Raw genomic sequence first — 17,521 nt, 5'->3', positions numbered from 1 at the left:
CAAGGTAGATTGCAAATACACACTTTCTTCCCCACTTCCATTCTAAGCAAACGCAACATCAAAAGCCATCACAGGATAACAAGCCAGTTTAACACAATCACTTTCCATGTAGAACTTATACTTTGGATATTGTATTTCAAACAGAAAGCAGCTGAATTATCTTTTATCATAATAACAAAATTACCCCTCACAGTAGAAGAAAGCTGAAAAACGGCTGACCCAGTATAATGACAGTTACTTCCAACTGGTCTCAAATAAAAAAAAAATGGTTCTTACCCACTGCCTTCATTTGTTTACCAATGGCTTGACATATATCTTTGGCAGCTGCAATTTGTGCTTTCTCCCCAAGTAAGCTGCCCACAGTTGCTCTCAGGATGAAGGACACGCATCTTCGAGAGTAAACTGCCTCCACATGGGTCTGAGTTGCACGAGGATGGGAGACTAGATCAAGTACGTGTGACAAAAACGTAGCAAAGCTGCGCTCTAGCCACTGACCTCCTAATGTTGTAACAAAGACAACGTAGGCCTGCAAATTCAGAAGTTACATACAGAGCCAATTAGAAACAAAAGACTATATTCAGTCACTAATGACTAAAGACTACAGTTATACTCATGCATAATGCAGTACAGTAGCAATATCAGTTAGTAATAAGCAACCCTAATGATGCTAAGCAAGATGAATCAATCCATCAGCCAGGTCTTTGTCTTTGAACCTACACTGTTTCCAGTGCCAAGAGTAGCTCCTATGCTGCTACATATACTGTGAAGCGCAAAATAGTCTTTGGATGACAGCAAGAAAACCCAGTCCGTTGCTCTAAACATGTCTCTCTTTAAAAATTTTAAGAACATAATGTCAATAACAGCAGGAACATGAACATGTTCTAATTCACAATGAAGACCAGGCATTTTCACCATGTTCACCTAAAGAAGGCTGAGAAAAATAAAAGGGTTTCACAAAATATTCTACGATCAAAAAATCTGGATTCTGGCAAGTTACTGCAGCATATTGAAATATATGTCAGAGTTAGAATGCCTGAATTTGAAGAGATGCTGCTGCCACCTTTCTCTAACAGACAAGTGGAGCTTCCACATTCAGCAGATTTCACCTACTCAAGACAGACATATGGAGAAAAGAAATGTAGTTTAACAAATCAGCGCTGCAAACTTTACCCAGCAGCTGAAAAGAGAGTCAGCACACACAAAAGGACAACAGCATGTCCTTTCTAGAAAGAAATAAAATTTAAATATGGAGCTAAAGTCTTTAACATACTAAGTTTTCAAATATTTTTGCAAGTTAATCCCACCTAATATACACTGATCAAGTAAGCTTCCCTTAGTACATATTTTAAACTATTGTTACTACACATCAATAATAAAAAAAAGTAGCTCAGGCAAATGATACTGCATGTACATCTCACAAAACAGGTGAGTCAAACTAGACTTGTAAGTTAACTTATAAACAAATAAAGAACAGAAGTGTGTATTTTGCCTACTAAAAGGGTTACAGTTGCATATAAACATTACTTCATTTAAAAAAATTTAAAAAATATTACAGCTTATGACAAACCTGGGTAACACCAACTCGCACTTCCCTATTGACAGATCCTCCTACTTTTAACATCTCTCCACCACTCTTTAGAAAACCAGATCCTCCCCGCAGAAATCCTGTGGCCATGAGCTCCAAGACCTCCTCAAGCGTGGCTCTCTTCACATTCTGTCGCATCACTTTTGCAAAAAGAAAAGTAATCATTTAATCCCAAAGTTCCAACCAATACAAGCAACAATCTTGAAACCAGATTTATCAATTCAAAACTGTCTTGCAAACATAAGTCTAGCCAACATATCAGGTAACAGCTTGTTTTCATGCTTAAAAAATAAGCTACTTTTATTTTTGATAGTGTGCTCTCTCTTTCTTTGTATAACTACAACAGGGATCCTGCACTCTTTACTCTTTTTAGCTTAAGAGTTTGTAAAACCAAACAATCCATGTACAAGCTTCCATCTACCGGAACAACAATGTATTGTGCAACACTGTCATGTAATACGGTACTGAAGGTGCAATTTGTCCACTTGGAAATGGAACGCAGAAGGACTTTTACCTGTTGCTTGTTTTGGTATCAGTGCTGTAGCCATGACCGTCCCCAAAAGCTTTGACACTGCAACTCGCACACCATAGTTTGAGTTTTCCAGAGCTTTAAAGCACAGCGTTGCAACATTCTCTAGTTCAGCTGTCCACATAAACACCGCTTCATTCTGTAATTCCAGCAGACACTGTAGGAAAAAAAGACTTGCTGAGCACCAATGGAGGCCATTCTTACCCTTTATCTAAGTATCAGTGTAATTGTCAGGTTTATTCAGCAAATATTTTAATATGAATATTTTAAGAGTTAATTTCACACACACACACTCTCTCCCATTTACCCAATAACTTAGCCGAGTAAACAATCAGAAGACTCATGGAATACTTAAATAAAAATTAAAAGAGGAAAGCACAAAAAAAGAACTATGTTACCAAAAACCTCTCCAACTGCGGCTCACAGCTAATATGTTCTCTGTCATCTTTGTTTACCAAGTGGGGAAGACAGTATTACAGTATCTCCATTTACATGAAGTCAAATGTCTGAGTCTTCAGTGTAAACTAGTAAGGACTTACCTTGCCAAAGTAATTATCAAATTTCCTATCATAAACAAGAGATCACAGTTCAACTGCAGGTACTTCACAGTCACAGCACAATAATTTCTAGGACTGGTGAGAAACACACCCACCTTAGCCACTGCGCATCGTACAGCCATAGATCTGTCCGTCAACAGAGATCGGGCATTCTTATAAATATCACGGTGACAAGAAGCTGCTGCTCCTCCAAGTCCATTTAGGACTTTCTGTAAACTCATCAGAATTTCACTGCGGCCCTGAGACTGCACACACAGAAAAAAACACTTATGCAAAAACGTGGACACAGTACTTATATCAAGAACCAGGTGCATAATTCTGCATTTTCCTGCTTCTTTCCAGGAATATTTTTCGAAACATTGATAACATAGTGCACTGAAGTCATATAGAACCAATACCTAGCTGGCTTTAGATCACAGTAAGCGCTATACACAGCTTCACTAAAACTACCTCAGTTGTCACATAAATTAAGATGAGACCAGGCAATCCAACAAATTGGCCCTAAACAAGATGCTTCTGTCCTGCTCCACCACTTATCTGCTGCAGCCTCAGGGAAAAAAGAAAAAACAGTTGATATGAGAGAACAGGAAGCCCAAGCAGTCAACAGCTTCCTACTATACCTGCACACAGGCAGGTACTTACAGTTGGAGAGCACAATAAATAAATAACTAAATCAATCACACAGGTACAACACCGCAGCCGAAGAAAACAGCCGCCAGGACAAAATCCACACAATCAGTAATCCTTCCAACTTGTCATAGATTTAAAAAAAACAAAACAAAACAAAACAAAAACAAACAAACAAACAAAAAAAAAACAAACAAAAAAACACACAAAAAAAAACCCCACCCACAAACAAAAACCTAACAGAGCTGTTGGTGTCAAATCAGACCCACTGACAGCCCAGGACACATTCTCTCAATAGTATGACACACTCTCTCTTTTCAGGGCACAATGTATCCTGCTCACATGCAGAGTAACACCTTTGTTACAAAACTTAAGTATTTATTATTCATTTTTAAACAACTGAATTCAGGGTACACGAGCAGAAATCCTAACGCAGTAGTTAGAAATGGTACATAGAACCATTTTGCGATTTTAATTACCAATGCCACTATGAAGCAAATACTATAATATTCATATGACAAAACTCTCAATTCTCTGCAGTAAAAACACATGCACATGTTTAACTTGATACTAACTATGTAAGTGATTTGCGTTTTTCTAGGTAGAAGGCAAACAATCCAGGCATTTTGGCAAACACCTCTGGAGGAAGCAGGTTTCAGTTTAAATGGAATCAAGACCACATATATAAAATAATCTGAAACTTACCTCTGCACTTTTCAGAGACTTTAAAAGATTATTCACTGTTTCTGGAAAAGAACTACCCAGCATTCTGCCCATTTTTTCATAAAATGCTCCAACACATGCCACAGCAGCCCTATGAAAAAGAGACATTAATTGGTGTACTCTTTTTCGGTATCATCTAAATGAAGACAAATACTTAAATAGAAATGTATGTTTTAATGATCACTGATAAATAAAAATCTATTTATTATCCACTAGTTATACTGGCCGTTTAACACTATGCATTTAAATCATTTTTTTGTTTACAAAAAAAGTAACAGAGAAGTTACTAGCTCCTAAGAACACAAATGTATTTGAACGGGTATTATTACAGGATCTACACACAGAGTGAAAAATTCTGGAGAAGACAAGTATATCCTCAAATCTCAGTAAGATTAGGATTTTGTGTTTCAATAAACTGCCTCTTTTCCAAGCGCCTGCAAGATAACCCCTACCCTTTAATATATCCTGACACATTCTTGTAGCTACAGAATGATGGGGTTTTTCCCAGCCTAAGAACTTAAAATGCATAAATTATCACATAACAGAAGAAAATGTATAGGCACGGTAAATATCGCTAGATCCATAAACAGTTACATGCACGTTTTCCTTGCCCTGCTGTTTGAGATTAGGAATATTTTAAGTAACACCATACTGCAGTTATATGCACAAATTGCTCCAGGACAGTCACAGAGGCAGCTCCTGAAAACATGCACTTTTTCATCACAAAGGAACAAGTTTGTTTTTTTTTTTTAAATCTGAAATTCTTGGGTAAATAACTTTTTAGCAAAGCCATTTGTTACAAACTCATTACACAACCTACCCCTTAAGGGGCATGTCTCCTACACAATTCTTCTACAAAAACATCAAAAACCAAAATCATAAGAAAAACCTTCTGGACTACCACTTGAGTGGGTAGCATACGTTTCAGAGCATGTTATAGTACAAAACCCTCACAGAGTTGCAACAGCTTCAAATAAAAGGAGGACAGTATCTGCCCAAATGGTGACCATTTCAGATTTTATTCTTAAATCCTACTGTTATGATAATGTCTAATGGCAAGCTGAAATCGGGGTTCACTAGACACTGCGAACATATGAAGCACTACGTGTCGGAAAGTACTAAAAACAGTTTCAGCAGAAGCTGTTTGTGGCATTAACCAAATTCCTACCAGTGAGACTGCTCCTATAAGTAAAGACAAACTGGACCACACATACATGCACACACACGTCCAAGTATACAGACTCTGTCTGAGAGACTTGTGCGGTATATCACAGTAGGGGAATACAAACAGGCAATGTTTGATGGGGGGGGGGGGGGGAAACTTGAACATTTGGTTACAATTCTCTGGGCATAGATAACGCTCTTGTTTGACAATCTGCAGGTTCCATTTTAAATGGGGTACCTGAGCACAATCAGCAATAATACCACTGGTGGAATTTCTTCATTGCATTACTTCAACTGTTATCCTCCCTATGACATAAGCATGTGAAGAAACATAAGATAGTCCCTTGCCTAGAGGAAAGCATCTCACTTTCAGATCGCCATGTATGTGTCACCTTTGAGTCCTGCCCTCCACAGTGTCAATCCTGCTCTTTTCTCTGCTATATCAAGCATATGTGAACTCCAAATAAGCATACAAAATATAAGTAAACATAACGTGCACATATACAGGCAGATTCTTCTGCAATATCCAGGACCACTTTGCTTAAAAACCATTCCCCTTTCCCTAATAATATTAAACATACAGTTTGGTGGGCAGGTAGGCTGCAGTATCATCTTTGCTCTTGATGATGTCATTACACTTGTCAAGCGTCTGAAAAACAGTAAATGTGTCTCCAATGCTGTAGAGAGCAGCAAGATTTTTTGCTAGTAGTTTTCGCGTAGGTGGCCCAGGGGAACTGCTGATGAGTCCTGTTAGCTGTTCTACAAGTTTCTTCTGTTTCTCCTTGACATCTGTCTGTTAATGGACCAAAAATAAGTAAAATAAGGAAAGCCATTTAATCCTGTGTCTTGCCTCCAACACCCAGAAAAACCTAAAGAGACTGAAGTAAATCTTATACCACTCCCACTTGCATGTAATTCAGCAAATTGCTTGTCTCACAGAGATTTGAGATACATTCAATAATAGGAGAGACAGATGCTAAATGCTCAGAATTAGCTGTTACCCTATTTAATTTTTACTTTTTTAAAATGCTTACTAAAAATACAGTAATACCTGCCTAGAACATCTTTTAATCCTCTTTACCATCAAGAATCCCTACTCTGGGAAAGAAGGTTTTGCCTTCCAAATATTTACGACAACGAAGAACTCAAACCAAGCTATGTGTTATATAACAGAGTCATACTGACTGCCTACCGTTAAACACTTAAAAGCTACAAACGAATACAGAGGCTCTTCAGGCTGAATCTGAAATCATACAGTTATCACCTGGCCATTACCTGTCAACTTTCTCTAGCATGAAATTAATACAAATGTTTTAGAAAGAAAGGGAAAAGAAGGGGGTGAAAAAATATTAAATTACCTTGTTAGCAGCTACCAGCACTTTATCCAAAAATCTTAACCACTCAAAGATAAAGACTGGTCTCTTTGCTTCTGTGATTTGAGCTAATGCTTCCTCGTTCAGTAACAAACTATGAGCCAGCTCCATAACTGGTTAAATTCCGGTTTTATTGTAAGTTTGTGTAGCAACTCTAAAATAAAAACGTAAATATTAGTATAACGTATAGTACAACAGTACAAAGTTTTGAAAATCAAATGAAAATATGAAGATGAAATCTATAGATTACAGTATCATGGTTCCAGCCTGCTTAGACTTGTCTTAGCTAAGCAGTCCCACATAAAAACTACTCATATGTTTACAACTGAGTACATCCATTAGTATTTCAGGGAACAGAGATGTTCATTGTAGAAAGAGCACCTACAGGCAACTTCAGGGTGCTAACTCTTAGCCAAGAAAAATACACTGAACTCTCTGTTTAAAGAAAAAACCACACACACACAAAAGGGGTAAAGGAGTCATCTCACTGTCTCCTCTTACATAAAACAGAACAAGAATTGTCCCTAATCAAGACCCTTGACCACACTCCCAAAGCTTGGGCATGAACCTGGCCACCTTCTCAACACCTTCAACAGACAAAGTGAGAAGGAGATGAGCCTATCACAAGTAGGAATTTCCACCCATCACAAATCTGAGAGAGGCAAGAACAGTGACAGCATTTGGCATCACTGACCTAAGACTTCCCAGATCCCACCAGCCTTGCTTTGAGTGCTGGACAAATAAGCCCTCTGAAACCCAGCAAGCCTTATGTGCGACAGCCTGGAAAACAAACAGCAGCCAAATGACTGCAAGTCTCCCCAGCAGGCAAAATACTACAGATCAAACACTGGAAATCCTCCTCAAACAGTGAGTTGGGGGTAGCAACAAAGCGCTACCAAAACCACACTATCAATGTAAGCAAACACTCTGCAGACAACTTAACCTTAGCAAACCATATCTGAACAAAGTGTAGCTGTTTAACGCAGAACAGATAGAAAAAAACAAAACTTATCTAAAAATCACAAACCTAAGTCGACCATCATCAGCAAAAAGAAACCCAAAAAGCAAAAAATCCCAACCCCAAAACCTGAATGCAGTGATGCTGAAACTAGGATCTCAGACAAAACAGAAAAAGCAAAGCAAAACAGAAAAAGCAACTAAGCAGTATTATGTAAGACATCATCTTTCGACAGCTGCACCATTCCACTTGTGCTCTCAAGTGCCCACAGCTGCTTCCTCATTCGTGGTCAAACCCAACAAATTCTTGAAGTTAAATGAAGTGATTTAAATTAAATACTGTTAATTTTTTTAAAACAGTCCCTAGATTAGACAGTAGTAAAGAGTGACATATTAATACTACAACTATATTATGGTTCTAAATTCACCTTAATGATTTGGTGCTGATGAAACTAAAGCATCACGATGTCTGTAATACTAAGCTTATTCCCTGCTCTTTGGTTCTTTGCATTATAATATTTTTCATTGCATACATGTCCAGCAACAGATCGGCAAAGGTGGAAGAACCACATATGGAAGCACATACAGCCCTCCCCTAACACCTCCAAAGATATCTTCCGGCTTTTTTTTTTTTTTTTAAAGTTATTAAGAATTGAGGAGGTATTGCCTGTCAATAATGCACAGACACATCACCTCAAAACACCTTTACATGAGAGCAGAGAGAAACACCATGAATGACAGAACTATGATTCTTTGGATCTACACCGTTTGTCACACCTGCACAGCACAGGAGTACTGCCTGACACCACATTACTCCTTTTCCTCCCCAGATAATAGTTTTAATTTTCCCCTGGCCTTCAGAGCCATGAACTCCTTATACGCCTTCCACACGCTCCCTTACCTCTTCATCTAAATTTAGGAAACACAAGCTCTGAGCTACCAAATCTGCACAGACATTCAGCTGTGCTGCTGAAGCACTAGGGATCGGATGCAAGAGCAATTACATGAATATTCAGCTAACTGAAGACTCAGAACCTAACACACAGCTACGCAGACAGGGAATCCAAGGCTCACCTGCATTGGTCAAAGGTTTGCTCCAAAATCCAGCAAAAAAAAAAAAAAAAGCCTACCAAGTTCTACTGATTCTGGCGAGGGCTGGGTCTTACTGTGCATGTTACAAGTAATAAACACACTGTTATCGCCCACAGGATGCAGAGCAAGAACCTACCAAAGTCAACTAGCATCCAGTAAGTTATGTTGAAGCATTACAGAGATTATAAAACGTTCAGATGTACTAGAGTTCCCTTCTATTCTCCAGCTATTTTTCCGTAGTCTAACTCAACGACTCAGACCTTCATCACACACGCACTTCAGCAGACTAACTGAGAAAGCTGAAAAACGCACAAATTTAGAAGTGACATCCTCCCAAAGAACTGAATCAGGTGAAAAGAACTTTGTGCCTGGGTCCTCCTTCTACCTGTATCGGTTACTTCAATACGCTGTAGCACCTCTCCCAGCACGTCTTGCCCGGTTCAAAAACCCCTCAAGAAGTAACGCCTCAAGACCGCGCTACAGAGCTAGCTGTACACCCACTCCTCACCAAAGGAATAATGCCAAAAGCCAGCCAGAAGCGTGCCGCCTTCCACACACCCCCCCACGCCCGCACGTATGCATACCTGCCCCCCGCACGCCGGCAGAGGCCGGCGCCGCTCCTCTCGGGGCAGCTGGAGGCGGCCGCCAGCGGCGCCGCGCAGAGCCGCGGAGGGGAAGCGCGGACCCCCGGGCCGGGCCGGGCCGACACCGCCCGCCCCCCGCCGCCGTTAACGGTCACGGCGCGCGCGTTACGCTCCTACCGTGCGGCGGCCGCGTCCTGCCAGCTCCGGGCTGCGCGAGGCGTGACAACGCGGCCGCGGCCCCCGGGGGGGCGGGACACGGTCACGGCTACGCTCCGCCGCACGCGCCCCCTCAGCCGCCGCGCCCGCGCCGCCCCGGCCCGCGCAACGAGGCGCCCCCCCGCCGCGGGGCCATCGCCGGCGGCCTCGGCTGCTTCAAGCCCCGCCGAGCCCCGGCCCGGCGGGCAAGGAGGGAACCGGGGGGCGGCGAGGCGAGGGGAGGGGAGACACGAGCGGCTTTGCCCCCGGGCCCGGCGCCGTCCCGACGCACCTCGGCAGCGAGGAGGAACCTGCGGCCGCGCAGCAGGAAGCGGGAGGCGCGCAGGCGCCGGCGGCCGCGCGCAGGCGCCGCGAGCGGGCCGGGCCGAGCGGAGCGGAGCGGAGCCGGGTGAGCGCCGGGGTTCCCGCCGCTGCCCCGCCGCGGCGTTGCGGGCGCCTTGGCGGCGGGCGAAGGCTTCCGGGGGTTGGGAGGCGTCGCGGCCGCCGGTGGTCGGCGGTGGCGGAGCCCGGAAAAACGCTGTGGGCGTGAGGGCGGGCGCGGGTCCCCCGGCTTGAGGTGTTTTCGTCCGTCGGCGCCGTACCCCTTCCGCCCGCGGCCGCGTACCGAGCGCGGCCGGCCTGAGCGGCCGGTTTGTCTTGCGGGTTCTGCGTTTCGGGTAACCTGCAGCGGAATAAAACGCGTGATAAAGCGTATTGACGGTGTTTATAGGAAAGGGGTCGGAGCAGGGCGTGCGTGCTAAGCATGGAGGAAGATGAAGAGGAAGATTACATGTCTGATTTATTTATTAAGTAGGTGGCTCTTCTTTTCCCTCTGAAGTGATGGTAAACATGTTAAAAAAAAAAAAAAAAAGAAGTGCTAATACTTGCTGGAATTATTAACTCTTAGACAGGATGTAAGGCCAGGCTTGCCCATGGTGAGGCGGATGAAGGAAGCTATTCAGAAAGAAGAAAAGCAAAAAGAAGCTAATGAGAAGAACAGGCAAAAGAGTATAAAAGAAGAAGAAAAAGAGAGACGTGACTTGGTATTGAAAAGTGCACTGGGCAATGAGAACAAAGGCTTTGCTTTGCTCCAGAAGATGGGCTACAAGAGCGGCCAGGCCCTTGGCAAAAGCGGTAAGCTTGTCATTGTCTGGAACCGTGCACCTATATTCAGATCTACCTTTATATTTTACAGACTGTAGCTGCCACTTCATTTGTAGACGGGGTCAATAAATGCCTCTCTGAGAGCCCAGGCATTCCTGAACTGTGAACGTGTTGTGGCAGAACAAAAGATGACAGCAAATCTCTAAAAACTGAGAGATGCGGGGGAAGCAGCAGTACTTGCTGCTCAGTAAATGCAGTTCCATATGTGCATGCCTACAGGAATTGCATTAAAGGATGTTTTGATGGTCTTGCAAAGCTAACAGCGTTCTAAAAAAAGTCAGCCCCTGTCTTTGAATTTATAGTTGGATTCTGAAGAAGAAACGGTGCACACTGGCCTACCCTTATGAAACCTTAATAGATGAAGTAAAGTCAGTAAACCAAAGCAAAAATAACTGCTGTGCCAGTTCAGTGTGTCCCTAACAGACAATCAGCAAATGAACTGGCCCAGGCAGATTCTTTTTATTCTTCATCTTGGTCAAGCTGTGAGATTCTGGAATGAAAAATGCTACAGAAGGGCTGTAACAAAGCAGCTTCATCACAGGTGTGTTATACCTGTCAAGTCAACACCATTTTCTTTCAGTTGGGTAGCGTCCTGAAAAAAGTATATAGCAATCCAGCAAACAAGCCAAAAAAGAGAGGGAGTTCCAGTTGAGCTGGGTCATTTGTAATGCACTAAATGTACATTGATTTGCGATTTTTCAACTTCCAATCAACAAAAGCACAAGAAAATGTACGTATTTAATGGCAAAAGCAGCTTGCCTACTTGAATATGCTGCACAAATTGTAGTCTGAGAAAGACTTGATTTCTTAAATTGACCTATTTTTTCCCTCACAGGAGAAGGCATTGTTGAACCTATTCCTCTGAACATAAAAACAGGTTTGTGATACTTCCTAATATACTTAGTTGGGTATCAGAGCTTCTCAACTGCTTACATTCATCTTTTGAACTTACATAGGCAGAAGTGGGCTTGGTCACGAGGAATTAAAAAAGCGAAAAGCTGAAGAAAAACTGGAAAACTATAGACAAAAACTCCATATGAAAAAACAAGCAAATGAACAAGCTGCAGATCAGTTCAGGTAAAATAACGTAACTGATATTCCAAGCAGTGTCTAAACAACGATTCTTTTTATGCTTTAAGTGTGGTTATTCTTTTAATGTGTTCCTATTTTTGAATGTTTTGAATGAGAGGGAAGAGTTGAAATACAGAGTAATTGTTTCTCAGTTCTAAAGCAAAAGCAGATGAACACTGTAATGCTAAAAGTAAATGTTAATAATGCAAACAATATACATAATAAGTTTTCTCAAGTCATTTGCAACTTTTTAAATCGGAGAACCATGCCATCTTTTTTTAATATAAAATCCGCAGATAATCCTGAGCAATGTTGCTACAGTGGTTTTAAAAATCAGGGTAAATTTGTTTAGGTTTGATTGATTGTTTTTATTTTCTTCTCATTTGCTTGTTATATGTGGAGAAGGAAGGCCTAGGGAAGGCTGTATCTTTTGCAGATGTTTAGTGAACCACTTTTTTCATGTCTTATGAAAATCTGGTGAAGAAACGGTGTTCAGTGTAGTGTGATCAAAAAAGCACTGTCTTGAAGGTATAACTCCCAAGAAATACATGTGTGGTCCCACAGCAACAATGTCAGAAGGACTTCTTAACTTCACTGGTGTCCTGGTCTGAGAGAATTAGTAGGGCTTGAATCTTAGATTTTTCTATTACAGAAAAGCTATCGGCTGTAATGCATCTCACTGTTTGCCTACCTGCTTATTTTAGCTATCTCCTTTTTCTTAACAGAGTAAGATTCAAAACCAAACAAGAAGAACGTAAGATGGAAGGGGACCTCCGAAAAAGCCAGAGGGCCTGCCAGCAATTAGATATGCAGAAAGTGAGACCTGTATTTTTGGGGGTTGGAAGGAAGGCTTATAGGTTAGAGATACAGGCTACAGACAAAGTCATGATTCAATTCTTGGAAGTTCTCTAAAATTGTGGGATAACTACCTTGAAGTCTTGAAGTGTGGCAACACTTCAGTCCTCTTAAAAGATTTCAAAGTATATGTTTGCACCATTAAAATACTTGAAGGTGTACACCAACCTCACGGTAACTTATGTGAGGACCCATGTTAATTTGCATCATCAGAGCTTGCCTGGTTTTGCTTCTGCATTCTTCTGGTTATTTTTGAGCTGTTTGCGTATCTTTCAGTAGCTGAAGTCGGGCCGTCCTAAATGACGGTGCCGTTTGCCTCAAGTGAGGGAGCAACATCGTCACAGAATGGTTGATGTTGGAAGGGACTCGAGGTCATCTTGTCGAACACTCCTGCTCAAGCAGGGTCACCTAAAGCAGGTTGTCCAGGACCATGTCCAGACAGTTCTTGGGTATCTCCAAGGATGGGGATCATTGAGGGAATCAGCAGATTCACCAAAGAAGCATTTAAACAAAAAACAAACCCAAAACAAAGTACCTTTCACCTGCATGGAATAATAGCAGTACTAATAGCAGTGAACTACTATAAATTTTTGCCACTTGAAAACTTCAAGTGTTCTTCTTTTCTCTATTAACCTGTTAGAGGTTAGTACGACCCCACAAGTTCTGCTGATATAGTTTGATACTCCTTAGTCTGCTTCAAATGAATTCAGCTGAATTAGCTTAGATCATTTTCTTTGACTCTTCTTCCTTTAATTTCACCTGAGGTGGATTAGGAAGTACTGGGTGATGTCTTGATAAAATAACTTGGGGCAGCATGTCTTCAACTGATAAAAAACAGTATCTGTTCACAGCCTTGGTGTGAGATTATGTTGCTGTGTAGTCTTACACACACTGAACATAGATGGTATAGAACTTAACGTCGGCATGCATTTACTTGTTGTAAAAAAAAAAAAAGTGAATAATCCTTCTTGTGGACCGCTGTACTTAGTTTCCCACTACAGCTTTAGTAATTCTTGATTATACTATACAGAAAAGTTTTCAAACCTATCATCTCACCTATTAGAAATCGGTTTTATCCCACATCTTACAAGAAAACCTACAAAGGCAGATAATTTTCATTTAAATCCTTCATTATTTAAGGATATTGATGTTCCCAAGGAGACTTGGTATTGGCTAGAACCTGAAGAGGAAGACAAAAAGGATGAGGAAGACAAGGAAGATGAATGCACAGGCTCAGACTTAAGTGTAAGCTCTGCAACTAAATTAATGGCTTGATTCAGAGTGAAATTTAATATTCCTTTAAAAAGTATGTATGTATACATATATACATGTATAAAGGATATATGTATATATGTCATTTTCCAAGCTTTAGTGAATGGCCTCTTTGCAATCTTAGAGCAGTTTTGAAATGTTTCTAAACATTTTTGTGTCTCAGCCCAGATACGCAAGATCACGTATTTGATCAAAGTTATTTGCTTTTGAGTTTTAATTTTGGATGCCTCATCTCATGTCTTAGGCTGAATTTTAGAATCACTAAGTAATTTCTGAAAATGCTTCACAGATTATCTCAAAATGGACACTGGAAACTCACATTTTTTGACAACTAGATTACACAGCTGTTGGTAGCCTTCTGTGTTTGATTCGCAGAGATTAGCTGTGAAAAATTCCACCAAAAATATCATATACTTGAAATAAGGTAGCTAGGTAATACTTGTAGCTCTCTCTTCAGTGCAGATTTCTTAGCTGGAAAGAAGGATGAGCAAACAACAGCCATTAACTTTCCAGAGGTCGTGAATTCCTGTGTTATACACTACAAATTTGGGAAACTTCATGCCTTACAGAGCTACAGTATTGTGTAACTTTTCCATAGCAACAGGTTAAATGATCTGTTTTAGCAAAGCTAGTAGCTCAAACTGTTTTATGTCACGTGAGCCCCAGATCATTACATACCTGTACATATCTTCTAGGTATCAGAAAAGTTACACATCCTGACTGCCTATTTGAGAGAAGAACACTTTTATTGCATTTGGTGTGGAACAACCTATGAAGGTAAGAGTAAACCTGTCTTGTAAGTGTTTTACTTTGCTTATGCAGCTATACTCAAATAGTTGTTTCTCTTACTGCAGTCTTTTAAATCTACATGAAAAAATTTCATTCCAGGACTGCTGGGTTTTGCACAAAGCTTTGTATGTTTTGATAAACCAATTTTTAGGTGTTTACATGCACCAAAACAAAAACAAACAAACAAAAAACCTGACCATACTGGCATTTATTTGAATTTGGTATTCATATTAATTTTGTTTTGATAAAACAAAACTCAGATATTAGAACTAGTACCATAAAAAGCTGTGAAACCTTGCAGGTGTTTCTGAAACAGTTAGGACACTATCCAGTTTCACTGCACCAAAGAGGGAAGAATTGGTGTTCACTGTTTTAAAACCAAGGCTGGAATTAGTAACCTTCTTGAATTCTATTTAATCTGCTTTACATGGATTGTTCAAATAATCCTAGCAATTTTTTTTCCCCCCCCTCGTCTGGGCTGGAATTATTCACTTTTTCCTCTGCTTATCCTGTAGACTCTGAAGATTTATCTTCAAACTGCCCTGGAGACAGTGCTGCAGATCATGACTAAAGCCTTTCTATAGGAAGGAGTGCTAGATAAGTATGTATGGTTCATAATATCTTTTAGAAGGTTCGGAGCTGTGCCATACTGAAGAATTCACACCAAACTATGCAGAAGAAAAGTTATGTTGACAGGTTAAACTCACATTTGTTATAGATTTTCTGCTTGATGCACAATTTAATAGGAATTAAAACTACATTTATAATTGAACTACCATAATTGAGAGGCAGGTTAAGCCTTCCACAGTCTTTGGTTATGCCCTGCCCAACTGAACAAGATCAGCTGATAATAAAATTCACATTTGAGTAAGGGAATAAATATTGGCTAGTTACTCTTGTATAATGTGTTAAACAGGTTTTTTCATCTTTACAGAGATGAGTAAACATCATACTTTTTTTTTCCCTTACTATTTTAGACCTGGTGGGAAAAAAATCCTTGTGAAACGTTACAGTGACATTACTTGAACCAATATTCTGTTGTCTGTAAAGGTGTATATTTTGCATAACTAAATAGTACCAGATTGTGTTGCTGGTTTTTTGTTTTTATATAAAAAATACATTTTAATAGACCTCTTATTTTCCAGGAACAGCAGTTCCTACTGTAAACGATCCCTAATAGAAGGGTACTGCTGAAGTACACAAATACTATGAAAAAAAAAAAGTATCACAAATTACTGGGACAAGCTCAATATTACTTAACAGTAAGAAGGCAATGGTATTACGGGTGCTCTGCCCAAGAACTGTAAAGGATATTCAGCCAAAGTTTGTCAGATATCCATTTTCATATGGTAAGAGTAGTTTTATGGGTGAAAGGGAAGAGGAAGTGGAACTAGTGGTATTTTGTCTGTGTCAAGATATTATTTCTCCCAGATCTTGACCACTGCGAAGAAACACTAATTAGTCCAGAATAGTGAAATGCTCTATGTATTTGTGATCCATGATAAGGAGAAAAAAACAACTTCAGGCCTTACAAACAGATGTAAAATCAGATTCTTATTTAGGCACAAATACTTGCAGCAGATCAGCAATAATTACCATAAGAATATAAAAATTACTATGCATTCATTTATATTCTTCCTTTTAACCAAGCACCCACTTTTAACCCATTTAACATTTCAGAAAAAACCTACGGTACTACACGTAGTAGTTATTTTTCTGCTTAGAAACCTCTGCTCATTTGCCTTTATGGAGTTTGCCTTTATGTGGCCTCCACAGCAATGCTATATAAGAGTATAACAGTATATAACAAAACAGTTATAACTGTAGTTATTTTTCTGCTTAGAAACCTCTGCTCATTTGCCTTTATGTGGCCTCCACAGCAATGAATAGTTTGACAAGATACAGCTCAAAGACAAGCATCTGAAGGACTAATGTGCCTGTCTTTTCTCCTTGCTCCCCACCACCACACACACAATTCCTCCAGTCCAGGCAAGTCGGAACTCTTGGAAGTAAATAACTAAAGAGTAATAGGCAAACTGCTGTTACCTTTTGTGGGCCTGACAGTAAGGCCATCAGAGGTATTCAGTACACCTGTTAAGGGTTAGGCATGCCTCAGTATTACAATAAGGGATTAAAAGCTACCAATATGGGAGAGGATGTTTAAGGTGCTCTCTCAGCACAGTATTTCAAATGGTTACTACTGAGGAAACTATATTAAGAGCATCTTAAGTGTTCCTTTCAGAAAAAAAAAAAAAAAAAAAAAAAAACAACACACACCAAACCTCAAAACCTAAGGTTTTCAAAAGTTTAGAACAAATCTATAATAGATTTCCTAGAAGCTGAATGCTTCACATTTAAATTCTCAAGGAATGCTTACTTTAAAGTATGTGTTTTTAAATTTTAGAGCACTGAAGGTGCTAGGTGTTCAACAGGTGTGTAGAGATAAGAAAGTTCACCTTAAAGAACTGAAATTCAGCCAAGAATAACCCACACCTATTCCTACTATCTTTTCTACCAAAATTAGTCTTGGTATTCATGGGAGCATTCTAGTAATTATTAAAAACATTACTGAGCAAATCAGAAAGGTTTGAGTCACATACCCCAAGACAGCACTTCTTCCATGGAAAGCAACAGATAACCTGAACTGATAACAGGTGCAGCACATGGTAAGAGCATGCATACAGGGATTTGCCACAGGCTAGTTAGTTAGCACCACGTCAACAGGGATTTGCCACAGGCTAGTTAGCAGATGAGGACTAGGTTCCTGTACTTATTGTACCATATAGTTCAGCTCATCCACAACCTGTGTTTTCAGGTAAAAATCGGAAGTGATTGCTTGCAGAAGTATGCTGTCCTGGTCTGCAGCTGACGGGCGTGAATGGTGATGTGACCCTTTTGGCTGACTAGCTCTTCAATGGCAGGAAGGCAAAACACCAAGGAAAAGACATACCCCAAGTCTTGCTGTTGCTTCTGACATTTACTGT

At 40.4% G+C, this 17,521-nt stretch overlaps 2 protein-coding genes across 6 annotated transcripts in view; one reads left to right on the top strand and one right to left on the bottom strand.

Annotated features, from left to right (window-relative positions):
- Positions 1-17,207, bottom strand: part of HEATR5B (HEAT repeat containing 5B) — a 66,394-nt gene extending 49,187 nt beyond the window's left edge. For 2 of the 5 annotated variants that reach the window (XM_082306759.1, XM_082306763.1), the window contains exons 1-8: positions 17,138-17,207; positions 6,544-6,712; positions 5,767-5,978; positions 4,004-4,112; positions 2,767-2,916; positions 2,100-2,271; positions 1,568-1,725; positions 277-526 (exon numbers count right to left, since the gene is read on the bottom strand). In XM_082306759.1, the coding sequence (XP_082162885.1) occupies positions 277-526; positions 1,568-1,725; positions 2,100-2,271; positions 2,767-2,916; positions 4,004-4,112; positions 5,767-5,978; positions 6,544-6,669 (1,177 nt within the window). In that variant the 5' untranslated portion in view covers positions 6,670-6,712; positions 17,138-17,207. Of the gene's footprint in view, positions 1-276; positions 527-1,567; positions 1,726-2,099; positions 2,272-2,766; positions 2,917-4,003; positions 4,113-5,766; positions 5,979-6,543; positions 6,713-9,191; positions 9,293-9,368; positions 9,462-9,678; positions 9,763-17,137 lie in introns of those variants that run through there. The other 3 variants (XM_082306762.1, XM_082306760.1, XM_082306761.1) reach the window with 3 other exon arrangements.
- GPATCH11 (G-patch domain containing 11) lies at positions 9,664-17,491 on the top strand. The gene is made up of 10 exons (XM_082306770.1): positions 9,664-9,795; positions 10,117-10,196; positions 10,294-10,520; positions 11,386-11,427; positions 11,507-11,627; positions 12,347-12,437; positions 13,617-13,721; positions 14,444-14,525; positions 15,053-15,138; positions 17,353-17,491. Exons 2-9 carry the CDS (start codon positions 10,150-10,152, stop codon positions 15,106-15,108), a joined length of 771 nt encoding a protein of 256 aa, XP_082162896.1. The 5' UTR covers positions 9,664-9,795; positions 10,117-10,149; the 3' UTR covers positions 15,109-15,138; positions 17,353-17,491.
- Positions 17,492-17,521: the final 30 nt, after the last annotated feature.

The sequence above is a fragment of the Platalea leucorodia genome, assembly GCF_965183815.1.
Source record: "Platalea leucorodia genome assembly, chromosome: 3".
Lineage (NCBI taxonomy): Eukaryota > Metazoa > Chordata > Aves > Pelecaniformes > Threskiornithidae > Platalea > Platalea leucorodia.
This window is presented reverse-complemented; position numbering and strand designations above follow the sequence as displayed.